The sequence below is a fragment of the Macrosteles quadrilineatus genome, unplaced genomic scaffold, assembly GCF_028750875.1.
Source record: "Macrosteles quadrilineatus isolate MER2022 unplaced genomic scaffold, UCM_ALF_1.0 Scaffold_8__2_contigs__length_117827958, whole genome shotgun sequence".
Classification (NCBI taxonomy): Eukaryota; Metazoa; Arthropoda; class Insecta; order Hemiptera; family Cicadellidae; genus Macrosteles; species Macrosteles quadrilineatus.
This window is the reverse complement of record NW_026542601.1, coordinates 29,782,475-29,807,164: the sequence shown is the minus strand read 5'-3', so window position 1 is coordinate 29,807,164 and position 24,690 is coordinate 29,782,475. Positions and strand designations below refer to the sequence as shown.

The 24,690-nt window shown below is 35.0% G+C and overlaps 1 protein-coding gene across 1 annotated transcript in view; it reads left to right on the top strand.

The window, feature by feature from the left end:
- LOC129001032 (protein yellow-like) overlaps positions 1 to 24,690 on the top strand; it is a 57,674-nt gene that overhangs the window by 7,193 nt on the left and 25,791 nt on the right. Inside the window, exons 2-6 of the mRNA XM_054428173.1 lie at positions 16,580 to 16,757; positions 19,247 to 19,428; positions 20,171 to 20,291; positions 23,589 to 23,720; positions 24,295 to 24,426. Of these exons, the coding sequence (XP_054284148.1) occupies positions 16,580 to 16,757; positions 19,247 to 19,428; positions 20,171 to 20,291; positions 23,589 to 23,720; positions 24,295 to 24,426 (745 nt within the window). The remainder of the gene's footprint in view (positions 1 to 16,579; positions 16,758 to 19,246; positions 19,429 to 20,170; positions 20,292 to 23,588; positions 23,721 to 24,294; positions 24,427 to 24,690) is intronic.

The following is a 24,690-nucleotide window of genomic DNA, read 5'->3' as shown; positions in this document are numbered from 1 at the left end:
TTAAGCATAACTTTTTCCTCGGCATTATGTTTCATACTATGCGGCTCATTGAGCCGCACGGGTTCTCTAGTTTTCTAATATTGCCTTAGATTTTTGTACAGAAACACTACGAAACTTCCTAAGGCGAGTGCAATAATAAGGAATTCATAGGAAATGCATTCGTTGGAATTGCAATGAACACTTGGCTGATTTTACATAATTACCGTTGTAACATATTTATTGGAGCGTATTCAACACAACATTGAAGTAACTTATATCACTGTGGACAACTATTTGTTGAATACTGAAGGATTGAAATTTATTCTTACGAAAAATTAAAGAAAAGAAAAATGATATAAGAACACTTTTTGAATCGGTTAACTGACCTTAAAAATTTTTTATATTATTTATTTTACAGTTTGCCTTTTTACAGTAATTTTCTAACAAAAAACTTTGTTATAGCTAACTACAAGAAAGTTAAGTATAGATAGTCAATACGGGTTCTGAGCATTTCAATAGTACCGCATGAGCCTCCAGATTTTTACAGGGATTTTTCATCGAGTCTCTTAGTCAATATTTGAGCAAAGGGTACGTTATAAAATTTAATAATTACTATTACTACTTAAACTGTATATCAAAATATACATTCTTTCAATTAAAAAATTTTTAAATGTTGCATATTTTGCTGTCTAGCGGGATTGTATCAACCGACACGTTTAGTTGATAAATAATATTAGATCAATTCCAGTTCCAAAATCAAAATCTAATATAAATACTAATCCATGGTGTAACATCAAAATTAAGTAGTGTAGTTAAAAAAAGATGTGCTGAATTTGTTCAAACCTAGTTTATGGTAGTTAAATAAATAAATACAATGAATTGTTTCATAACACAATTTAAGAAAAACGTTGTTACTGTTTATATATCAACTTGTATTTAATTAGTTTGTTAGAAAACACAAGTTTACTGCTGTGCTTGTAGCGTTATAAAGTATTTCAGAAAAATACTTACATGCCATTAAAATACAAGAATAAGTTTCATACATCTGATTCATTATTTTAATTCCATACTGTATTTCATACCCATACCCTAGACTAAAACACAACAATAACTTCCACTTTAGTCAATTGTTCACCGTTCTTCCTGTCAAATTCGTGAAGCACGGCAAATTGAGCAAGAAAAGACCTTTCATGAGTTTAATTATCTAAACAATCGAATCCTTTGTTTCGAAATTGGGCCAGTTCAATTATTGAACCGGGAATAGAACGATCCAATAAGGTAATTGAGACGATGATATTTAGATTGCACTGCAACTCTCAGATTACTTTACTGCAATGACGAAACAGTTAAGGTCAAGGATTGAGCTAAGAGGATTACGTTATGGAAAAGGTTGAATTTCCTATCGTGTTTTGTAAAGCGATTAAGTGTATGCGTTACGCCGTTTTTATTGTTTTTATGACGTCAGAAACTGAAAGTTTTCTTGTGAAATTACGTAGCTCCCTTAGTAGATTTATCCATACGGGCTAAAAAATCTAGTTTATTCGTCGTAAACCGGGAAAACGGTAGGTTAACAGCAATGCGAGGGTAAATTAGTTACTAATGGTTAACTGTTTCTAATGTTGTATTGTAAAACCAAATATTTTACGGTTTTGACCCTAAGAAAATTCAGAAAACCTTTGACCCAGCAGTTGATCATTGGACTTTTAATCAATAGTTTTTGCTAATGAAACATCTTAGGAAAAAAGCTAGAATCGCTCAATGCTAGAGACTCACTCTTCACTCATATTTGGATTTACTATGAGTAATTATAGCCGAGAATTATTTTTAGAAACTTACAATACACCCATGGTTGCGTTCCCATTTCAATTGGCGATTCCTGTTAAAGGGAACATTCATTATTATCGATGAGTTTTTTTTCTTCGATATATCGATATTTTTGTTTTCCCTCACGATCTATTATCTTGTTTAGGATCAAATATATAATATGATTAAGAAATTAAACTGATCTAACATAACATAACTAACCAAACTTGCTGTAGCATTTAAAATTTTTTATTGATACCAGAAAAGGCATGTGGATAATATCAAACGGAATTGTGAAATGTTACAACTATTGTCAGCTAAACTACTGCTATACACCCTACTGCTATTTGACTTAACTTCTATACAGTGAATATATATATTTTTTACTGCTACCCTCTGTTGTAGTGTATTCCAACTTAGTTTGGGCGTTTGTGTATTGTTAGTTGTAATGTGTTAGTTAAGTTTTTCACCTGAGGACGAGATCAGATTCCAGATCCCGAAACGTTGTGTATTGTTTTTTAGCATCGTAATGGAAAATGTCCGCAATTAACCTTTGAACAACATTAACTTACTTTGGTGTCTAACTTTGCCTGATTAAATAAATCATTTTTCATTTCATTTTTTTCATTTCATAACTCACCATCACCAACAATGAATTTCGAATAAAGAATTGTCAGCTGATACTCAAAACTCTAAAATGTACTTTCCCCACTAACGTATAGGGGAGAAAGTAAAAAGGCATATTTGTTTATTGTTGATTGGTTTTTTCAATTTACTTCCGCAGTGCATTGGGCTGGGGCTGCTGCACCTCAATCTAATTTTCCTAAAGTTACCTATAGCCATTTATTTTCATCTCGTTGTAACCGTAACACGTATTATTGTGTTTAATACTGTTAGTAGGTTTATGTGTTATTCGTGCGTTATCTTTAAACTACGCTAGAAACTATTCACACTCGCCTGCGCTCGTAAACCGTTTCTCTGCATAATTATTGCGCACGGTAATGATTCGTTTACATAAATAGTTTTCACTCGTGAAACCTGACAACAGCCTCAGAGTTAAAAAGATGTTTTCTGAAATTTGTAAATAATGTAATATATTTAGTCACGTGTTTTTATTTTATTTAATGACGCCATCAATCCCCCATGGAGTAAAAGATGAAGAACCGGTAATAAGGTAAACCTAATCTTGTCTTGGCATTTGTTAAAGGAACGTGGTATGAGTATTTATGTCAACAAAAATTGTAAGATTTTTGAGTTACGTATAAGAGGCCGAAAAATGTGATGACTTGTGCCTTCTGACAAAAAAATGCCACTGGTTTAGATAATTACAATATTTCAGAAAGTTTTGATAAGTTCACATCATAGTATTTTCGGGAAAACTCGTTTTCTACAGCTTGGGTTTATAGTGCACTCGGTTTTTTTTATTCAACATTTCTTTCAAATAAAAAACGTCGTCTCTTCCGATCCTCACGTACGTAGCCTAGTCGGGTAACCTAAAAGGGTGATACAACGGAAAAATTTAAAATTTAAAAAGTATAATTAATTGTTATGAAAAATGCATATATGGATGCTTAGTTCAATTTTTTTTTAAATACCTACACCGTACTCCAAAAACAATGAAAGTATGCAAAGTTGGAGACACAACGGTGCCAGTTTATGTTGTAGCAAGACGATCCATCGCTTCTGTACTATGTAGTCTACTGTGCATTTTAGTCTTAAAAATAGGTATAATATTTTATGAAAAACACACGAAATTGAATTTTAGCCACTTTTAATATCACTGTATTTACTAACCCGCATAAGTATTATTGCAATAACAACGGTTAATTATGAACAATCACACTTGATTTATGTGTGTTGAAAAATGAAAAGTTTGAAAAATTCAGGTGTATAGTAAAGTTAGACCTGCGCGACACGATTATATTTTGTAACTCGATGTACACGAAGGCTCTATATTCCTGGTTAAAATTCATGGCGGATAAGCCGACCCGTAGTTTTTCCTGGCCAATGGCGGTTAATCCGAGCTGCGATTGATCCAGGGCCGGATAAGCGAGGGTCTACTGAACAATATCTTGTAATAAACACAAACATTTCACAGTCCACAAAGCTATGCCAACACATTCACATCAGTGTTGAACGATTAAATGCACAAAGAACACATTCATACATATTCCCACAGCATTCCTTCCTTACTCTATGGCACGGTCCTGCGATTTCCCTGAAGGATTTCCGATCAAGGCGGAACCGGAAAGGAACGTTCCGCGGCGATGATGCGTACAACTCGAGGTCTGGATGCAGACTGAAGCTAGACTCAGTGAGTTTAGAGTCCTACTTTTCACGGTTGGCTTGTCTAGAAATTATGTTTGATTTGGTTAGTCCTCTAAACTTGTTGTCTGAAATTGTCTTGAGAGAAAAGATCGGAAGAAATTTTAACTCGTTGTAATTGGAGGAAGATAGTAATATTTTTACGTGGACGAATACTCAAAAAATGACCACCTCCTTAGACATTAACTGAGAATTTGAGAAGCGGTCGGTTTTATTCAGTTTTTATAATCTGTTCGAAAATGGACTCCTTGAATCTTGTCCATATTCTAGAAGAGTCCATCCACCCCAAACCAGTTACATAGAGCGTTAATTATATGTATTTAATATTTGCTACGAAATGTAACATGGTGTCCTCAGCAAACTGGAAGATGTCTACCTTTGAAATTTTTGAGAGGTTATCGAATAAGTAAAGGAAATTTAGACCTAAATGTGATCCCTAAGGCACGACGACTTTAACCTTTTCCTAATTAGAATTTATAGTCTGTTCGTGTTTCACAATTTCGGTCTTTTGGTTTATAAACTTTAGTATAAACCCCGTGAGAATCCTACATGCAATGGCTTGCTTGTCTAGAAATTATATCTAGCTTGGTGGATTTTTCAGACGGTCCATCACAGATACATTCTTCATACTTGAATTAAGTTCCAATGTCAATGGATTCAAATTAGACTTTTAACCTCTTTGAGTTCTTAAGAGTCCTTAGAGGCTAGCAGCCATCTTGGATTAATTTCAAACAGCCACTGAAGAATTGTTTAGGGCTACCATCTTAGAATATATTTTTCAAATACCAAAGTGATTGCAATTTGAATATCTAGGGCACAATGACATTACAAATGTTTTTGGGGTTTTGTAATTGTTTTACAATGGAGTCCTTGGAGGCTAACGGCCATCTTGGATTTCCCACTGTAAGAGCAATGTTGATTTGAAACCACCGCTAAAGAGTTATTTACCCTCAAAATATGTTTTTAAATACGAAATTGGTTGCAATTTAAATATCTAGGGCACTATATTGTCCATGTAGATGTAGTTTTGTAATTGTTTTATGACTTATTCATATTGGCTCCAAGGATGCTTAGTACTTATCACGTCATAAGGAGGCACTGAGGTGTATGTTAGCCCATGAACATCAGCTGAGTGTGTGACGAGAGATTATGCAGTTTTCTTGCTGACAAAGATAAGCTGTTCTAGTCTTGACCATTTGATTTTCAAGTCATCAATGACAGCATGGTCCAGGTATGAAGCGCAATAAAGCTACTAATCTTTCTACAATGGAACCAGCTGATCTTTAGAATCGGGGTCCAATGTGTACAACTAATTTCTGGGTTAACCTTGTTGATCTCTTTGAACATTAGTTTTGACCTGGTTGATATCCTCAGGTTATGTCAACCGAGGTTGTTACACACGGATGAATTAATTAGACAAAAGGCAAGGACTACCATAAAATATGAGAAATAAAAACAAATTCCTCAAAATCACTCAACTTTAGAGCATCAAGAAGCCAATTTACTTATCCTTAGTCAATGGTAACAGGTACGATGATGACCAGCATATAAAGCTTTACATCATAAGTTGGCGTCTACGTCCCCAACACACTATGCTCAACAGCCCGTGACGGTTATCTAACGCATTGTTGCGGTGTTCAACTCCCGCCAAATGAGGCAGAGGTGAGATGAAGCTTGATACATGGGAGTTTAGGAGGGAAACTGCTTACATTACTTTTTTTACTGTGCAATATTATGGTTACTAAATGCTAACTAGATGACCTTGTGGTATGGATGCAATGCTACTGGCAACTACTAGTAGAAAGAAAATTGCCATATGTTAAGCTTCTTTTAACACATTTACTGATCTTGCCTGGGTATAAACCCAGCTGATTTATAGTGTTTCAGTTAGTGTTTCATTTTGTAAATTCAATTGAGGAAACCTTCGTAATAGAGTTATGTTCAGTAAAATTAAAGAAAGGTAAGTTAGTACAAGACAAGTTTTGTAGAATTTGTCTCGTCGTTTTCTGTAAAATTTGTATAATGAGCTACACTGGTAAAAAGCAGACTAAAATTAGGGGGAAACATCTGTATATTATAAAGGATCAATATCAAAGATTGATTTTATTGCTACACTACGATATGTCGATAGCTTTTTGGATATATTGACTTCAAAAATAAGTAGGGGTTTAAAAGTAAGTGGTTATAGACTTTTAATTAAGTTTACCTTTTCTAATTAAATCATATAGTTATAGTATTTTTAAGGCATGGGCGCCACTTATACAGTATCCCATACTATAATAGGTTACCTGGGAATTTTCAACCGCTTAGCTTGAATTTAAAAGAAAATAGTGTTATAGCCCTAAGTAGTAGTAATACGTTTTGTTTATAAAATGAATGAGTAAGTATTTCATACAGCAGATCTAAAGAACCACACTGTTTTGCATGCTCCCGTTGTGAAGCACGGATGCAGAAGCTAGTGTAGAAGGAATACTCATATTAGACAATGACATAACCAACCATACAGTAAGGGAAAACGCGAAAAATAATGCTACAAAACAAAAAGGAGATAAAAATACAAAAATATTTCAAATTAAAAACTAAAAACCCTTAAAAACTACGAAAATGGGGTGAATAAAATATTCAAGAAGATACTGAAAAATATAACTTAAAATTAAGAAACACTGCAAATCGAAATGAAAGAGAAGTTCCGGGCCAATTATTAACAGAACCATAAAATGACTCACCCGATCAATTCATTAAAGAAATATATACAATTGTTGTCAATGTAAAACCCCAGCTTGTAAACTCTGCACTCTGCAGCCCACAATTGTGGGGTTTTTCGAAACAAGGGAAACTTCAGCCTATAGACTTTCAGGAGTCAGGAATCGAGAAGGGAAAGGTTGAGCAGAGTAAAAGTGGACCCGGGATCCGTTGTTGTGGCATCACCAATGTCTAGGTCAAGATTACTGGGCGGGCACTCTGCTCTACATTCTGGGCTCAACAATTACTGGGATTTCTGCTTTCCTCGTTTCCCTCCAGAATTTGGTTCTGCCTTGAACTCTGCTCCGCCTTTGACACGAAGGGTTGCGAGAGCACTGCTTCGAACCGTCGTCTTCCAAACATGGATTGAGACCATAGACTGTGTTATCTACCTATTTAGAAAAAATAGATAACTAAGGTGAGGGGAACTCTTTAATTATTAGAGAACTCATTCATCAACAGCCATACGCATATAGTTTTCAGTTACCAAATTATTCAGTAATATTTTTTTCTGAAATCTCTTTCGTTTACGGATAATTTACAATTCTTTACGTCAGCTATATTTTTACGTCTTCAATGGTGATGAGTTTCGGTGTACATAGATTTTTTCGACATCAGTCATGTTACCAGTTTAACTCGATTTTCAACAAAATCTTCAGATTCTGACACTGGGTGCGGGCATTAATTGCGCCAACTGACCTGAGTCAGGGAGCCGGGTATTCCTGAATTGCGCCAAATACTCCAGGGAGTCACCAAGTCCACGTTCATTAACTGCACCAAGTTAGGTTAGATTATGTTAGGATAGGATAGGTTAGGACGACATGTAAACAAGGACATTCCTTCTGCCGGCAACTCATCCCTACTGGCCTGGACTTGGCGCAATTAAGGAACTCTTGGGCGCAATTAACGAATGACCGACAATGGCCGGGAAATTCTACGCATTAGGTTAAAAATGCGCAAATAACCTTAGTGGTCCAAACGAATAATGCACTTGTCAACATGCTCTTTTTTGTGGGGTTAACTCAATTTTACCCTTCCACATCCCATTCATCGATGGCCTTACTACGACGATTCCGCCAAACAAGCGTGAAGTGTCAGTATATCACGGTGGCTGTGACCTTGGCGGGCCAATGCCTTGTGTGCACACAGAGTAAGTAAATTGCCGCTGGGAAACGGTGATACTATAACAAATGACACTGCGCAACTCGTTCCGGCCGAAAACGGAAACTGCTCATGTCTTGACATTTACTACGACATTCCTATGTCTGACTAGGTGGTTGGATTTTGTGTCGGTGTGATGCAGTTTGAGAGAGATATCTTGAGATATTAAGATACTAGAGTTTGGAGTAGAGAAACATAAAATGGTCGATCTAGACAAGATAACAAGATTAATAAAGTAGGAGCCATTAATGTATATTGATCAGTGATTATAAATTGAACCATTTAACTTTCGATACTGCGAGTAGACCCTATATCTGTAATACTGTAGGATTGTTTTTATAGATGTTTCTTGCTTGTATGTGTCAACCATTTAGGGTAACATAACCTAAACCTTCACTTGCAATCTATATAGATGAAACATGTTTATTTGAACGTATGAAGTAATACGGTATGATGCATATTAGAATCGAAACAGTATGGATCATAGACTTTATATGACGTCACTGGCGAAAGTAACATGTTCGTATTATTTTAATGGGACTGTCAATAAACATTTAACTGTTACAGTTATTAGTATACGATTCGAGCCAGTGACGTCAATTGATTATATTTATAATCCATACCGTGTCTGTTCTAATATTCTTGGTGTACTGTCTTCATTTATTCTATTCTAAGTAGGTATACAAGTAAGTTGGAAAATCTGTTAGTCTGCGTTAGATATAATTAGCCTTTTAATTTCAAATGGTCAATACCAAAACATTTAGGCCCGATTTCACCAAATTCACGCTAACAATGGTTTAGTTAATCTTCGGTTAAAACTAACTGGTAATCTAAACCACAGTAAAGGAAAACCGATTTCACCAACAAAAACGCCTTAAAAATCCAAACCAAAACAAAACATCAGGCCTTAATTATTTGTACATACATTAATTCCCGTTCAGTCAGATGTACAACAAATGCTTTAGCAAAAAGTATAATATACCTGATTAGAGGTGATTACGTGAAATTACACTATTTTATACACATGTAATAATTAGATTTCTAGTATACAGGGTTAGGCAAACGTCTGGAACCCCCCAGTTAACTTTTTAACGTTGCAGTAGGAAAACCAAATTCGGCACATATTTACAACATAAGAAATTGCACTTTTTCATCAAAGTTACAACTTTGCCCCAGCCCCCAAAATGGGGTAATTAGGGGGCAGCCCCAAATTTTCAAATGTAAACGCCTATCATGTGACCCCTCATACATTACGGGTGCGATATTGATCTCTGGTTTGCGCCATTCAATTTTTCTTGATAAACCATTTAAAATGAGGGGTCACCTGATAGTTTGGGCTGCTCCCAAAAAACCCCATTTTGGAGACTGGGGCAAAGATGTAACTTTAATGAAAAAGTGCAATTTCTTAGGCTGTAAATATGTGCCGAGTTTGGTTTTCCTACTGCAACGCTTTAAAAAGTTAACTGGGGGGTTCCAGACTATTGCCTAACCCTGTATTTATGTATTCATAATGTACATAAATTTGTGCTTTACATTTTACACAATTTAAAACTATTTTTAGTTATATCATTTTAGAGAGTGGATGTTGTTCTCACGTAATTTAAAATCATTCTAGTCCTTAGACATTTTAAATTTTAATAAACCTTTGTTGAGTGTGAAATCAAAGAAATGAAGGAATATAGTATGGTTATGAATTCTATGCTATCAAGAAAGGCTCGTTTTAATCGGCATTGCCACTACCTGAACTCACCGATCATGAATCACACATAAAAATATTTTATACTATGATGACAATTCTTTTTCAGCTTTCAAAGACGATGCATCAAACGTCCAAACGTGTGTTGTCAGATTCATAAAAATGTTTGTAGAAGTGTATTTCAGGCTCCACGTACTCAGCTCAATTCCTGCTTTGATTTTCTCCTAATCAACTGTTTGGGCGCAACCGGTGAACAATCGAATCAATCGATTATCCGTGGTCGATATGTCGCAATCGCCGTGAAGGTAACGCACCTCGTGATGGATAGGGAAAATGTTCACCGCAAGGTTAACCATGAATATATCGATGATTCGGTATACTCAAGTCACTTGGTCAAAATCTAACCTCTGTCGATGTTGACCAAGTGGTTCTCAGATGAGCATAATTTTCCATACAACAGGAATTACACTATTATTATCATTCACTGAGAAAATGTTACTTGAGTCCCTGTTATGTGTGAAACTAGCTACAGTGTTTAATTTTTATTACAGAACCATTAACTTTAGATATTAAATAGGAGATCTCGTCTACATTGACCATAGTTTTAGCGAATTTCCCATATAGGTAATAAGCTATTACCATAGGTCTCATGGTAAAACCTGGACCCGGGACTGATTTACTTTTCGTGTTGATCTCCAGAAGCCAAATGGAGGGATTTATATGGTGAAATTAGGGTTTTCTCAATTTTGACCCTCGAAACATAAAAGCTCCCAACTCCTCTCTTAACCATTTTGAAGAACTTAAAAAACGAATACTTATAATAGTATATTTAAGTTTTTTTGTACCGTTATTGTTTACGGAGAAAAAACATTGTAAATTTAAGATTCCCACGTTAATCTCTTGTAGTTTCCTGGTTTATATTTGGTCAAACTTAGCAAATTTATTTACTTTATACTAAGCTATTACTATTTTACTGAACACACAAGTTTTATCACCCTCCCTGTAGCAGCCAACCTAGGTACTCGTTACTTAATGTCATTGAAATATATTTAATTTAAAACCAAATCAGGCAAATGAAAATTCACTTAGTCTGCAGGTTTGCTGCAGCGGGGGTATTAATCTAATTGAAATAGAATGTCATAAAGATAAATATACTATTGAAGTGATGTTTTCTCTTTTAGGTTTTCATACTATGATAGTGTATGGACAAATACCAGATGCTATAGTGTCCAGTCAGCCCTGTTTCGCTTGGCTGTGTTAACAAGTTGGCGTTTGAAGGAGACACATCTTTTACAGGCGACGGCGCAATTTTGTGTTCGATTTGTACTTGTTTATTAATTTTTACCCTAAACATACAAACAAATTTAACATAGAAATGGAATTTCTACATCTCGGTAGTAGATCTAAAGTTCCAATCGAAAATAGTTTTAAATATTTTGAAATACGTTTAATATGAAAAAACATTTTGTTTTACAATCTTCTCAAACTAATATTGATTTGCAAATTTCTACATTGTATTATGATTCTCATAATTACAAAGTGATTGTATTTCCCAGGTAGACTTAGCCCTCTACAGTAGCTTATTACATGCTGGTATCAGCCGGCGGGTTTCCTTACTAAATATTCATTTGTTTGTATTTAAATTTTCAATATTTGGGTCGCTGAATTGTTTTTATAACTAGGTCTAGTCACCAAGCTTCAAACTTGAGAGTTCGTAAAGAAACGTGACTTTTAAAAACTGTAAAATCTTTCCTGTAAAACGTTGTAAATATGCTTAAAAATTTATTAAATTGGGCCAGAGAATGTTGAATATTCTAAGACCTGCTAAAACACTCGATCTTGACTGACGTTGTCCACAAGATAATAGTTTTGTCTCTTGCATAGAATTCAACGTATTCAACGTATACAACGTTCAAAGTCTATTTTAAAACATACCCCCTAAGAGTTGTGTACGATAAAAACGCTTATTTGCAAAACTTTTTTTTATTTTTGTGACTTTCATAATATGAAATACCTTCGTCGTATCCAACATGTGAATATATATCCGTTAAATTGATATTTTATTCAAAAATGTGTCAAATAAATTTCTTATATTATTATATACATCAAGGTTCATTTATACGGCCCCTATGAGTACTTATATTTGCTAGAGAAACAACATATTTGGTTTGATTTAAAAAATAAGTCCAAATTGCATGAAGATAAAAGTATAATCCACCAGAAATCAATCTACAACAATAAGTTCATTATCCATAAACATAGCATGTGATACATCAGAGGCTACTTTATTATCACTTAATATCTTGAAAAAAGACGCTAAAAAATTAAACATACTAATTTGAGAGGTAAATAGATATAATTCCGAAGCTACAAAATAGTTCATAGTTTATGTTATTATACTTCATGATAAATACTTCATGTTAAAGACAAATTTATGCTTACTTCACCCCAGGGTTTTTTACGTTGAAGCTAAATTAATTAAAAACTTGTATTGCAACCCGTTTATGAATTATTTTTGTCTTCTGAAAATAGTCATATGAAATCCTATTGAGATATATACAGTTTATTGGAGAAAATGATAATACTCCCCAGATGGTTTTTCTGCTTCTCTTTTCTCTTTTTTAGATGTTATAAAGGCAGGAGCTCAATTAATGCTATGTCATTTCATCCTCTATGAGATTACATGTTTCAACTTTCAAAGCTCTTCATATCAGAATAAAAACTCGATTTTTAATAAACAAAATAAAAGACAGAACATACACAAAAACAACGATTTGTGAAATATTTTGTCCGTCCTTGACAGAATCATCGACCGTGGCCGCCAGACAAAAACTCAGTTACCTAATTTATTGTTCCGCTGTGGATCAAACCAGACCTCGAAAACCTCAAAACAAATTTCTTGTGGTAATTGAAAGCCCAATTAGTTTGTGGTGAATAAAACCGGGCCTATGATACTACCTTGAGGCACTCCGCTGAGGCATATTCACCAAGTAACATGGTAAGTGAAATTGGTTTGCATTGTATCTGTTACTTGAGTTTTTTTTCGAGTTCTATATTATAAATGGCCAAATATAAATCCAGCCAACACCATTTGACGTGTTAAATTATTACAGTTGTCTAAAGTTGAGTTTTTTTATCATCATCAATAAATGTTCAGCAAATACAAGCTACGATGTGTCAGAACCTTTATAAAAAAACAAAACATATTAAGTATAAATAATGAAAATCTATAAAACTCCGATTAAACAGTTTGGTAATTGTTATAAAAACCTTAACAACGTGTATTTTTAATGTTTATTGCTTAATGATTACTCTATAGCCTACAAAATGTGTTATTATCTCATCTCTAAATATTATTGATGTTTTATTTTATCTATGTGAATCTTTTAGCCGTTTTATTTTAACTATAAATTGTATTCAATGGTTGCACGGATATTAGAACAGAAACAGTTTTGAGCATAAAAATTAGGAATAAACAAATGACGTCACTGGCTCGAATATTGTAGGCCTACTTATAACCTTATCTGTTTCGGAACGTTTATTGCCGGTTCCATTAAAATAATAATACAAACTGTTTAACTTTCGGGCCGGTGACGTCATATGTTTAAAGTTATGTCATCAATTGTTCTGTCATCACCAAGAAGACAAGAAATTAAATGGAAACTCAGGCGGCCAACTTGTATTCTTTCGTGACTTTTCTGTAGATGATGATTCCTCTGGGACAGTTCTAAAAATACTGATCTATTAGGACTTGGTTCTTACCACCTCAGCAATTCCCCTAACTAAACCGAATCGAGAAATCCGAACCGTTAATGCTGTTTAATAATTATGTATTTTCATACTGAATTTAAGTTGGTAAAAGAACTTTATGGTGGAAATTACCAGCCAACAGACTAAAGCAGTTCGACCAATGACCAATAATAAATCAGGAACTCATGATCAATGAGAACTCAATAATTCATAAAAAAGTACAGCAGTGGGGATGAATTTGCTTAAAAACGTAGAGGGAGGCATATTTTTTGTTTTCTGTTTGCATAACCTTAGGCTGGGGAACATCACATCATGTATCTGAAGTGGTGAAGGAAATTATTTTATATTTAGAATACATCATGTAAAAGGAATAAATCCCTATTCCACCTTAAAAAATGTATTAAACAAAATTTACGAAGTATGGAGAGTTAGAAATTTAAAAAGTATTGTCTCAATCAGTTAAAAAAATCAAACTTAGGTAGAGATTCACTATATAAGTGTACGGTATATTTTTCAAATGGTTCATTTTACTGTAAATCTGCCTTTTTATTGTTTTAAACCCTCACATTCTCTGTATATTCAGAATTCCAAATTGAACCAAATTAAAGTACGATTCAAACCTAGCGCTACATTAGGCACTGATCTAAAAGTTGTCTAAAGATTAGTTGTCTAAAGTTGTCAAAACCATACCCGCCAAACCTTGCTACAATCAAGTTTTCACAATCGCATCAACGCCATCTCACGGATCTATTGTTCGATTGAAAACAATGTCAAACCGTGAATGATTTCCTACGTCTCTATGCAGCTATAAATACCTTTGTCATTTCGTACTCTATGGGCAGTGGTGACAGTTGTTGCTCTATGTAGTGTTCTTATTGTTATGACTATTGCGCCACCTGGTAGCCTAATGGACTGAAAGGGACTGAGTTATAAAAAGAATTGGTGTTTTTATCTGCCACGTGCTAATTTAGACAGGTTTGAAGGAGATATTTTAGTCAAAATCCAACAAGACAAATGGAAATTGACTTGGTGTGCTGGTTTGTGACGGGTATGTTTACATAATCGCATCAATTACGTTCAAAACACGACTTGGTTTTTTAGATTTCGCCTTAAAGACACAATGTCTTACAACTTGAACCATGCCCACCCGGAAATTTTCTTCCACGACTTTATACGTCTGTGACACAACTTCCAAATTAGATGTCTTTGACCGGAAGTCAGTGGCCATGTAAACAAAGACTACACGAAGGTGGTCCCAGTGTTCCGGTAATTAAGTAGAGATGGAGGGAAAGTAGTTTGCTCGGTTTGCTATGATTATGTTTGGATTGTTTAATTGTTTGCTACCATATCTCTGGTCTTGATTTCATTGTCATCCAATAATACAATAGTAGCAAAATAAAAACAAACATTAATTTCACAGCTGGTTCACTTGTGGAAAGAAATTCACCACCATTAAGAACTCAGAAGATTCTACGATAATACCATCTTCTTCCAAACCACTGACCGTATTTCAACAATAATAATTTTTAAGGTGTTTCAGTATTTAAAAGTCGTATTATGTAACGTGTGCAGTAATATTTCAACCACCCTCTCAATTATTTATCACCATGTATTTTTTGACGTTTCCTTCATTTAAGCGAATTTCCCTTATAGGAAATATGCTATCGCCGTAGGTAAAACCTTAGACTCGAGTCCCGAGGCCGATTCACTTTTTTCGTTTTAATGTCACCAAAAGCCAAAAATACCATCCGTTCAAATTCATTATAATGTTATCGAATAGTATATTATTATCAAATTATATTATTTATCTCCGTTGGCTTGATAACCAAATTTGGTTAAATTTGCCGCAAACTTGTTAACCTAAATTTATCTGAAAGAGTTCGCGAACCATCATGACCGGACAGTGGGAAAAGTGCGTTGTTCATTTTTGACCCTCAAAATATGATATTCGTTCTGAATTTAGTGGTTGAGTCTCTAGTATAGATTGGTATGTTTTGTGTCTGCAGTTACTTGATTGTACCCTTGTGTCTATATTGATGGTACCGAGTATCAACTAACCCTATTTTTAAAATTCCGATGAGCATCACCAAATACCAGTGTTACCGCTAGTTTGTTACACATTTATTTGCTACTTCTTTTTCTCTTGACTATTGACTGCACTGTGCCTTCAGCTACCGTTATTAACCCAATCGGCTATCACTATAAGAAACCAGCACAGAATCTGACAATTTCAAATTGTAATTAACTTTGCCTATTACAAATGTGGCTTCTAACATAATTAACATTACGGTAATGTTATACAAAATATAAATTTACAACTTGAATTAGGTGAACACAATAAAATTGCCATTATACACTAAACACGACGTATTAATTTATACTGACATTAGAACAAAGAGGGTAAAGAAATTATTTCTATGTATATATTGATTACTAATATTATGTATAAAATACAAATATATGGAAAATATATCTTGTAAGGTGTGGAAAATACTACTGCCGACCGGCAACTGCCACCGTGCATTCACGTATTAATTAATTGAATTTGATCAAATAGAACTTGAAACGCACAATGACACTTTTTTGCAGCGGTGTTTTTCAAACCTGCTTCCCGTATTTTAAAACAGCGAGTTGCTTGAGCGACAATCTTTTACTACTGCACCGCCATTCATAAATGCTCCGCTTTAACCCAAGAGAGCGTGTATAAGTTCAGCCTTACCTTGCCTCCTTTTCTCACACCTCATCGCTTTCACGCAACCATCGGCTATGATAAGACCTCTGCATTGAAACCAACATTATTCTTTCAATAACCATTGCACTATATCCAGTAGCGGTTCCAAGGGTGTGGCTATAGAGGTTAAAGTGTTCATTCATTGTAACCTGGATACATAAACATACATAAAACCATCACGGAGGTTTTTGGACAAAGATCTAGGCGTTGAAATTGCTTTACAAATCCACCAAACTGCTTTAAAAATACTAAATTTTGCTGGGAGTACCCTTAGACCCACTTTTTTCTTAGGGAGTGAGGAATTTCATCACGGTAGCCCCCCCCCCTTGACAAGGTCCTAGAACTACCACTGACTATTCACAATTTAAACATAGCCTTTGCATTGGTTCCAGATGTATCTTCTTCTGCTGCTGCTCTGTCCCGCAGTGCTGGCGGGTCGCATGGAAACACTATATGCCTGGACTCACGTCGATTTTACGTTCCCGACCGAGGCACTTCGAGATGCCTACATTGCCAATGGGGATTTCATCCCTAAAAATAACCTAATTATTGACGTAGACGTGTGGTCAGGTAAGTTTATTGATTTTTCAGAATTATTTTTTTGCAAATTTACGTATTTTTATGTTTTTTTTTAAAGTTATTCTTCAAGTCATCTCATAAAATGTAAGTCAAGACTCGCAGATTCGGAAATTTCGCTAACGTAGTTTTTTATACTGGTTTATCATTTGTAAAATGTTTTCTTACCTCTCCCACGAATATTATATCTAAAAATGTATCCATAAACACGAACAAATGATGTAACTAGCTCAAAAATAAACATGTCTGTATTATCTAAATGGAGCTGACAAAAAACTTCCTGATACCACATTTTAATGTTATAAGTATAAGATTCGGACCAGTGACGTAATTTATTTATATTTATAATCCAGACAGATTCTGTTAAATAAAATTATCACACAGCTTAAAAGCTGAAACCTGCTAAGCCGTGAGTACTTCGAAGTTTATAACTTCAGAGATTGATATAAAGACTTTGCAACAATTAATTTGTATATCCAAAATAGTAAGTATATTAGTATAAGTATACTACAATCATAACAGTTTTGTTTACATCAAAACTATACATAAAAATAGCAATAACTTACGAGGCGGGCACCAATTCTTTACACTTTCTACGCAAAATGCCAACGCGTAATTCACACGTCAGAAAGCAATATTCCCGCCGCGCTGCCATTTCACTAAAAGCCTTGCATAGAGTAACAATAATGTGATGGAGTAATAATTGCGTATTGTCATTACATGTACGGAGTGGTCACGAAATACAAGTGGCTGTGTTTCTAATGTTATGTGGCTTGACTAATTGTCATGTTATCACGGCTAACACCTTCTATTTTCTATTCTGCTCAGTAGTTCATAAATTCTTTATTTCGGTTTGTTGAAAGCCCTTTAAGGATGTTTTCGAATAAGAATTTGTTTTATTATTATAGTCAGAACCAGAATGAAATGTAGGCTAATGGTTCTGACTAAAATAAAACAAATTCTTAGTCGACAAAATCCTTAAAGGGCTTTCAACAAACCAAAATAAAGCCTTTTAAAAGTCTAAAAAATTAATTTATGAATTAATTACTAAGTTATTTTTTTTCTGAACAGCTAGTTGATTTTGAATAAAGCAATTTAATAAATAATGTCTTATTGTAAAACCCGAAACCTGTTTTCTGTTTTATATTTTTTCATGTAAACAATGCTTAGAGTGTTAGTTGTGGTGTAAACTTGCGTGAGTTTCTCTTTTATTTAGCGTGAGTTTGATGATTTTTGTGCTTTACTAACTTGGCTATCACATCGTTCCATTCAATTTAACTAGTTTTGGAATACGTTGAATTAGTTGACCAACAACTGTTGTTCTTCATAATAAACTGCCATAGATTGCGAGGCTGTTGCCTAATAAGAAATTTAATTGTGTAGTTACAAAATTGTTAAAAAGTAAGGCTTTCTACACTGTAGATGAATTTTTAGACGCTAAGACTGATTGTATTATAGACCGACTGTGATGTATTTTTGCACTGACGATGCCTATTGTAACGTTCTGTTTTTAATGGCAAATAAATATTCTTGATTCTTGAAACTTAAAACGTTATGCAACTAATCGGCTTCTACTAAATCGGTACAAACATGTTAAATGTTGATAGATAAGGATGATACACAGGGTAAGATGTCCACCACGAATATTCGGAACAGAAACAATAAGTCATAAACATAATAAAATTATGTCACTGGCCTGAAAGTAAACATGTTTGTATATATAATTATTTGATTGGAACTGTCTAAACCATATATGTTAATGATGTTATAGAATCAGTGACGTCATTTGCTTGTGTCTATGATCCATACAGCTTCTGTCATAGTGTCATATTCATAGTGTCCATCACTGTTTATTTCAGACAAATTGTTCATTGCACATTAATAAAGTGAAAATGTATAAAGTATTTTAAATGTAGGATGTACCTAAACTAGAGGTTCACCAGTTCAAATCTCACAACTGTAAACTGTCAAATACATATGTCATGTTATACATAATTTTATAGCTATTGTTATACAAAAATTTTTGTAGAATCAGAATTTGACAATTATTTGTTCTAAAATGGCAGCTCTTTATGTAAAAAATTTGGTACTATTTTGAATACGGTACCCTAGATTTTCCTAAAAAAGTTCAGATACCTCTAGTCTGATTAAAATTTTGCATTGTGAGCTAAGCTTTAATTTTATATGAAATATCAAATATCGCAAAAACAAAATAAATTCTTCTTTGAAAATAGTTATGTAGTCAAAACTAAAATAATGTTTTACTTATCAGTTTTAAAAAATGTCTTTTGAACCAAATAACCTTTACTGTAATGGGTCTACCAGATCAGCCCTTTGAAGAGGCATCCTCACTGGCTAGGCTAATGACATTGACCATGAAAGCCCACGGAAAGAACAGTACGGCAGCATATAACAATTTCCGCAATGAAATTCAATCAAATTGCAAACGCTATGATGTTCCTTATCTCATTAATATTTTGCAGGCTACAACGGTGAGGGCCGCAAATTGTTCGTGACGCTCCCCAAAACCAAACCTGGCACTCCAGTGACTCTAGCCACGGTGTCTGACCTGAAGCGTAACGGCGTGACCCTCCTGCAGCCCTTCCCTGACTGGTCGTGGCACCGGGGCGACTGTGACGGCATCACCAGCGTGTTCAGGACCCACGTGAGTGAAAACGATTGCAATCATTTAACATGTTTTCGTCATACTGCAGCAAAATAGTGGCCAACATTGGTATGGTCACTTGACTCATTTTAAATCTATATAAATAAACACAAAAAACGACTACATAATGTACGTAGTTGGACTGAGCTGCAGTTCTGTAATAGTCGGCTGCAACAATATTGGCGCCACCAGGTGTGTTCTTGGAAAGAGGCGCAGATTTTGACTTTTGATAATAGTGATGTACTTTATTAACTTTTTTTACGCCAGTGGCATTTTTAATTGATCTCAAAGTTAGTTTAGTCTAAGAAAAGCTGTCCAAACCGATTATAAGGTTTTGTGGATGTGCCGGGAATTGAATCAGTCCCTCCTGTACTGAGGTTTGAGACGCTAACCACTAGCACAGACTATAAAGTAAAACTTCCATAGTCTGTGCCACTAGGCTAGCAACACTAACACACCCAACCCATGACAATGAACAGTCTGGAGGCAGCGAAGAGACAATTTAAAACCTGTTGGGAAATTCCAACACAATTTGTTGGGATCCCTAACCAGTGCTACCATTGAATAAAATTTTCAAAGTTTTTCAATCACAAAGAATGTTGTTTTCCAGCTTTAAAAACTACAGGATTAAACTATCTAAATTTTTTAGGTTTACAATTTTCATTAAATTGATGTTTTATTGTTGTTATTATTAAGTCTATACTAACTTGATGGTCATTCAAATTCTAGTTACTGTTCTCAGGTAGACAGATGTGGAAGACTTTGGGTAATAGACTCAGGTGTTGTGGATGTTTTCAATACATTCCAGAGGAAATGTCAGCCTCAAGTATTAGTGTTTGACCTTCACACAGATTCCCTTATCAGTAAGTACATTACAGAGCATAATGGAAATTAATCATTTATTTTTGTTAGATACATTTTTGGTAACCAGACCACCTTTTATAGTAAATAACTTCTTGATCAGCATCGTATGTGTTATTACCTGAAAAAAATATATACGTCTAATAACACTTGTAATAATACATTTACACTTAAACTGTTGACTCACAAGACGGTAAATACATATAAAAGTTCGTAAGTGGTAATCAATTTCGATTGGACACTCCAATCATCATCAGACCCATTAGGCCAATGTTGTACTATGATTCGCCTATTGGGTCTGATGATGATTGGAGTGTCCAATCGAAATCGATCACCACTTACCAACTTTTGTATTTACCATCTTGTGAGTCAACAGTATATAAGTGTAAATATATTATTACAAGTGTTATCAGACGTATATTTTTTTTAATCTTTTATACACATCAAACAGATTTGCAAATCTGTGTATGTTGGTATAGAGGGATCGCCATTAAGTGATTTAAGTTCTAACTGGATAAAATTTTAACACAAAACCCAGGAAATTGCTGTTTTGGTTTTAAAGTCTCTCACGCAACCGACTAGACCACAGACACATCATTTATTATAATATATCTATATTGTACAAGCGCTATTTGTAAATTACAATCTCCCACAATCTCCGGTTACAGCCGAAGTATTAAATCTGAATCCAGCCTCATGTTCATTACCCCTCAAACTACTATTCTAGCAGGTTCCAATCGCTATTCAAAGATTAGTCTCGTTGTCGACCCAAAAATGATGTGAGAGAAAATCTACACCCCCCCCCCCTGCCAAATATAAATTGTGTTCTATTAATAGGTTTCTTGGTAAGGGTGTCAACTTCTATTGAAATATATTGCCAGTTAATAGACGTGCATAGAGAAAAGTATATGGAATAAAAAGTATGCAAATATTTCTAAGTTTGCAGAAGGCCATCATAAATTTGCAATTTGCACGCTGCAATGCAAATGCAAGGTGGAAGCAAGCATCCATCAGTTCCGATCAAGACCTTAAAAAAAGTTTGAACTTTGGGTGCGTCAATTGATCTTTTTGTGTTATAAATAACGACAGTTGTTTCGTGCTGCTAAGAGCACATCTTCAGGTTAAACGCTCTATTTCTCATTAATGTATGAAGTCCTCAACATTAATATAAACTCTTCTTGGACTTGAAAACACAAAGACGAATATGACATTTATACAATAAACTTGGCCAAGTAGTAATGATGCAAGCAAAGCATTTAAGGTAGCAGTGTGGGTAATTTGGCTCATACATCAATGAGAAATAGTCTTTGACATTTAACCTGAAGATGTGCTCTTAGCAGCACGAAACAGCTGTCGTTATTTATAACACAACAGGATCAACTTATTCTACAGGTATTCTATACCTTCCGCAAAAGATTCGTGCCGGCTGAGGGATTAGGACGGTAGGGTGGTGTCCCAGCCTCTAAATTAGCCCTCGCTCGACTGCTCTGGGTTTTGACCATGAGTCACCTACTAGGCTCAATGCATAGTTGGAAGAATTTTTGTATATCACCATAAAGTGTATTAAATAACGCCAGTTTTGTAACCTGCGTCAAATAACAAGAACATTGAGCCCAAACACAAAATAATTGCGAGGATATTAAGTATACATTTGGTTTTAAAATAATAGTCAGTTTTCGTGTTTTGGTATGCTTAATATCATCGCAATTATTTCGTGTTTGGGCTCAATGTTCTTGTTATTTGATTCAGGTTACAAATATGACGTTATTTAATACACATTATGGTCATATACAAACATTTTACCAACTATGCATTGAGCCCAGTAGGTGACTCATTGTGAAACCCCAGAGCAGCAGAGCGAGGGCTAATTTAGGGGCTGGGACATCACCCGACCGTCCTAATCCTTCAGCCGCCACGAATCTTGCTATATCTTGATCCAGAGGCTAACCCATCATGACCATTCTTCTATAGCTTGCTTTACCCCTTACACATACTTTCTACGTCAAAACCTCTTTCACATTCGATAACCAAACCAATGATGATCATTAACAGGGGTTGGATCCTTAGACCAGAGGCCGAGGCGGCCCTACAAAAAGGCAGTGCCTGGGGTCCCGTGCTTTTCAGGGCTTTTTAGTTGCACAGCCGTATTTTAGGTATTAAGAAGGCCAACTATTGAACTTTGCTTTGGGCCACGCAATCTCTAGGGCCACCGTTGCCCTAGAACCTTAGAAGTATAATCATAGGACGGGTCGCCGGAATTTTATCCCCCTGGAATTTTACCCCCTGGACAAAGCTGACGTCACTATTACGTAGTAACCTGAGTGGCCAAAAGTTTGTTCGCGGCCGGCATTTTACCCCCGCGGATTTGGAAGTCTAATGAAAATAGACAGAGCGTGATTAATTAGATTAGCAATAAAAACCGGAATTTTACCCCCAGTCCATATAACTAGCGTTTAGACAACTGAAGATGTACGGGCCGGATTTTTACCCCCCGGAATTTTACCCCCGGATTTTTACCCCCCGGAATTTTACCCCCCGGATTTTTACCCCGGAATTTTACCCCTTGGCCAGATATTTAAATTAGTGAGAATGATTAATTATCTTCATTCTGTTTTAATTTAATAGTAAACATTTTATTATTAAGTAGCCTATATTAATTTATTTATCATTTATTTATCATTTATCATTAGAGGTAAAATTCCGGGGGTAAAAATCCGGGCCGTACACTCTAGGTTTTTATAATTTGACGTGTTCTGATTAAATTCACAACCGTGAAAATATATGTTTAATTCCGCGTTTAATCCATCGAGCTGATGTCGCGAAACTCAAAAGTTCGCGGCCGGAATTTTACCCCCTGGTTTGTGACGTCATGTTTGCCCAGGGGGTAAAATTCCAGGGGGATAAAAATCCGCTACCCCCATAGGACATGACCTAAACTTCAAGATGTTCTATTTCCTTTCACATTGTATTGATACTATGATGAAACTTACCATCGCATGGCGGCGGAATTATCTAAAGATATAATCAGAGGGATAAAGAAGTAGTAAAAAAGTAGTAGAGTAGGCTAGTAGTGAAAGAGTAGTAGTAGTAAAAGAGAAAAAGAACAAGAAGCTGATGTCAGCTCGTTTGGCCACTACTCAAGCTTGGTGGACACCTTAATTTACAAACAACCCTTAAAATATATTATCATTGATTTATTTTGTAATTGCAAGTTCGTTTTGCTGCAAAACACACTTTTTTAAGCTTTATGCCTAAACAATTACAACACTTTCTTAAATGTTGTATGTTTTGTCTCACAGAGCGCTACACAATACCAGATTCTAACTTGGACCAAGACTCTCTACTGATCAACATAGCTGTAGACACAAGGACTGCAGATTGTAGTGATGCCCATGCATATCTGTCAGATGTTACTTCTTTCAAACTCATTGGTAACTCAATAAAAATATTACCGTATTGTATAATATACAATAGCATTACCTTATGGAAGGTAATGCTATTGTACCCCTTACATAAATTCTGTGTTTCTTCAAGCTTCAAGTCACCTCTTTCCAAAGCATCTGAACATAAAACCTTCAAATATTTTATTACTTTAGAGATTTAATTTTTAAAGGTCTATGCTGTAACCAAAACGCTAGCTTTGACTCTTTAAGTTTTTTCTCATTAGGTAATTACAATTTAAGACAATTGAATCATTCAATTCTCTAGATCATTACAGCATATGTGGTTTTAATAAGGATTTAAAATTATTAGAGGTTGGACATTACAGTACCAGTTGAGCATTATGGGACTATAATAGTTGACAGTCTATAACTGTAACTATAAACTTAGACATTAAAAAATGTCACCCGATGTTTGACTACATATAACAAAATTAAAAGAGAGAGATAGAGAGAGTGAGAGGGGGGAGAAAGCCAAGGAAAGAATTATGTTGGGTCCCCCTCAATTTAATCTCTAATAATGTCAGTACACTTTTAGGATCTTAACATTTTGTTATTGTTTTAGTGTACGACTTAGAGAATGATAGATCATGGAGAGTTTCAAGCAACTACTTCTACCCATATCCTTTGCACGGGGATTTCCACGTAGGAGGCAAATACTTCAACCTCATGGATGGACTTTTTGGTTTAGCATTAGGTGAGTAGAGCTTCAGAGGTAGATGCAACCTGTTAAAATTGTATGTCCATATCCATATGGAGTTTCAGTTTTACTAGGATACTTACCATTATATTTAAAGGTTCTTTCTCATTCTGTCTCATCTCTATCAGACCCCCGGTTTGCGTATGACACGTTATGAGCCCCATAGGTGTTTGCACCACCTCCCCCACCTTTCTTGCAAAGCAATTTTTTTCTTTGTTGTACCCTCAATAAAAAACTTATTGCTCCCCTTGGGCTGCCCAC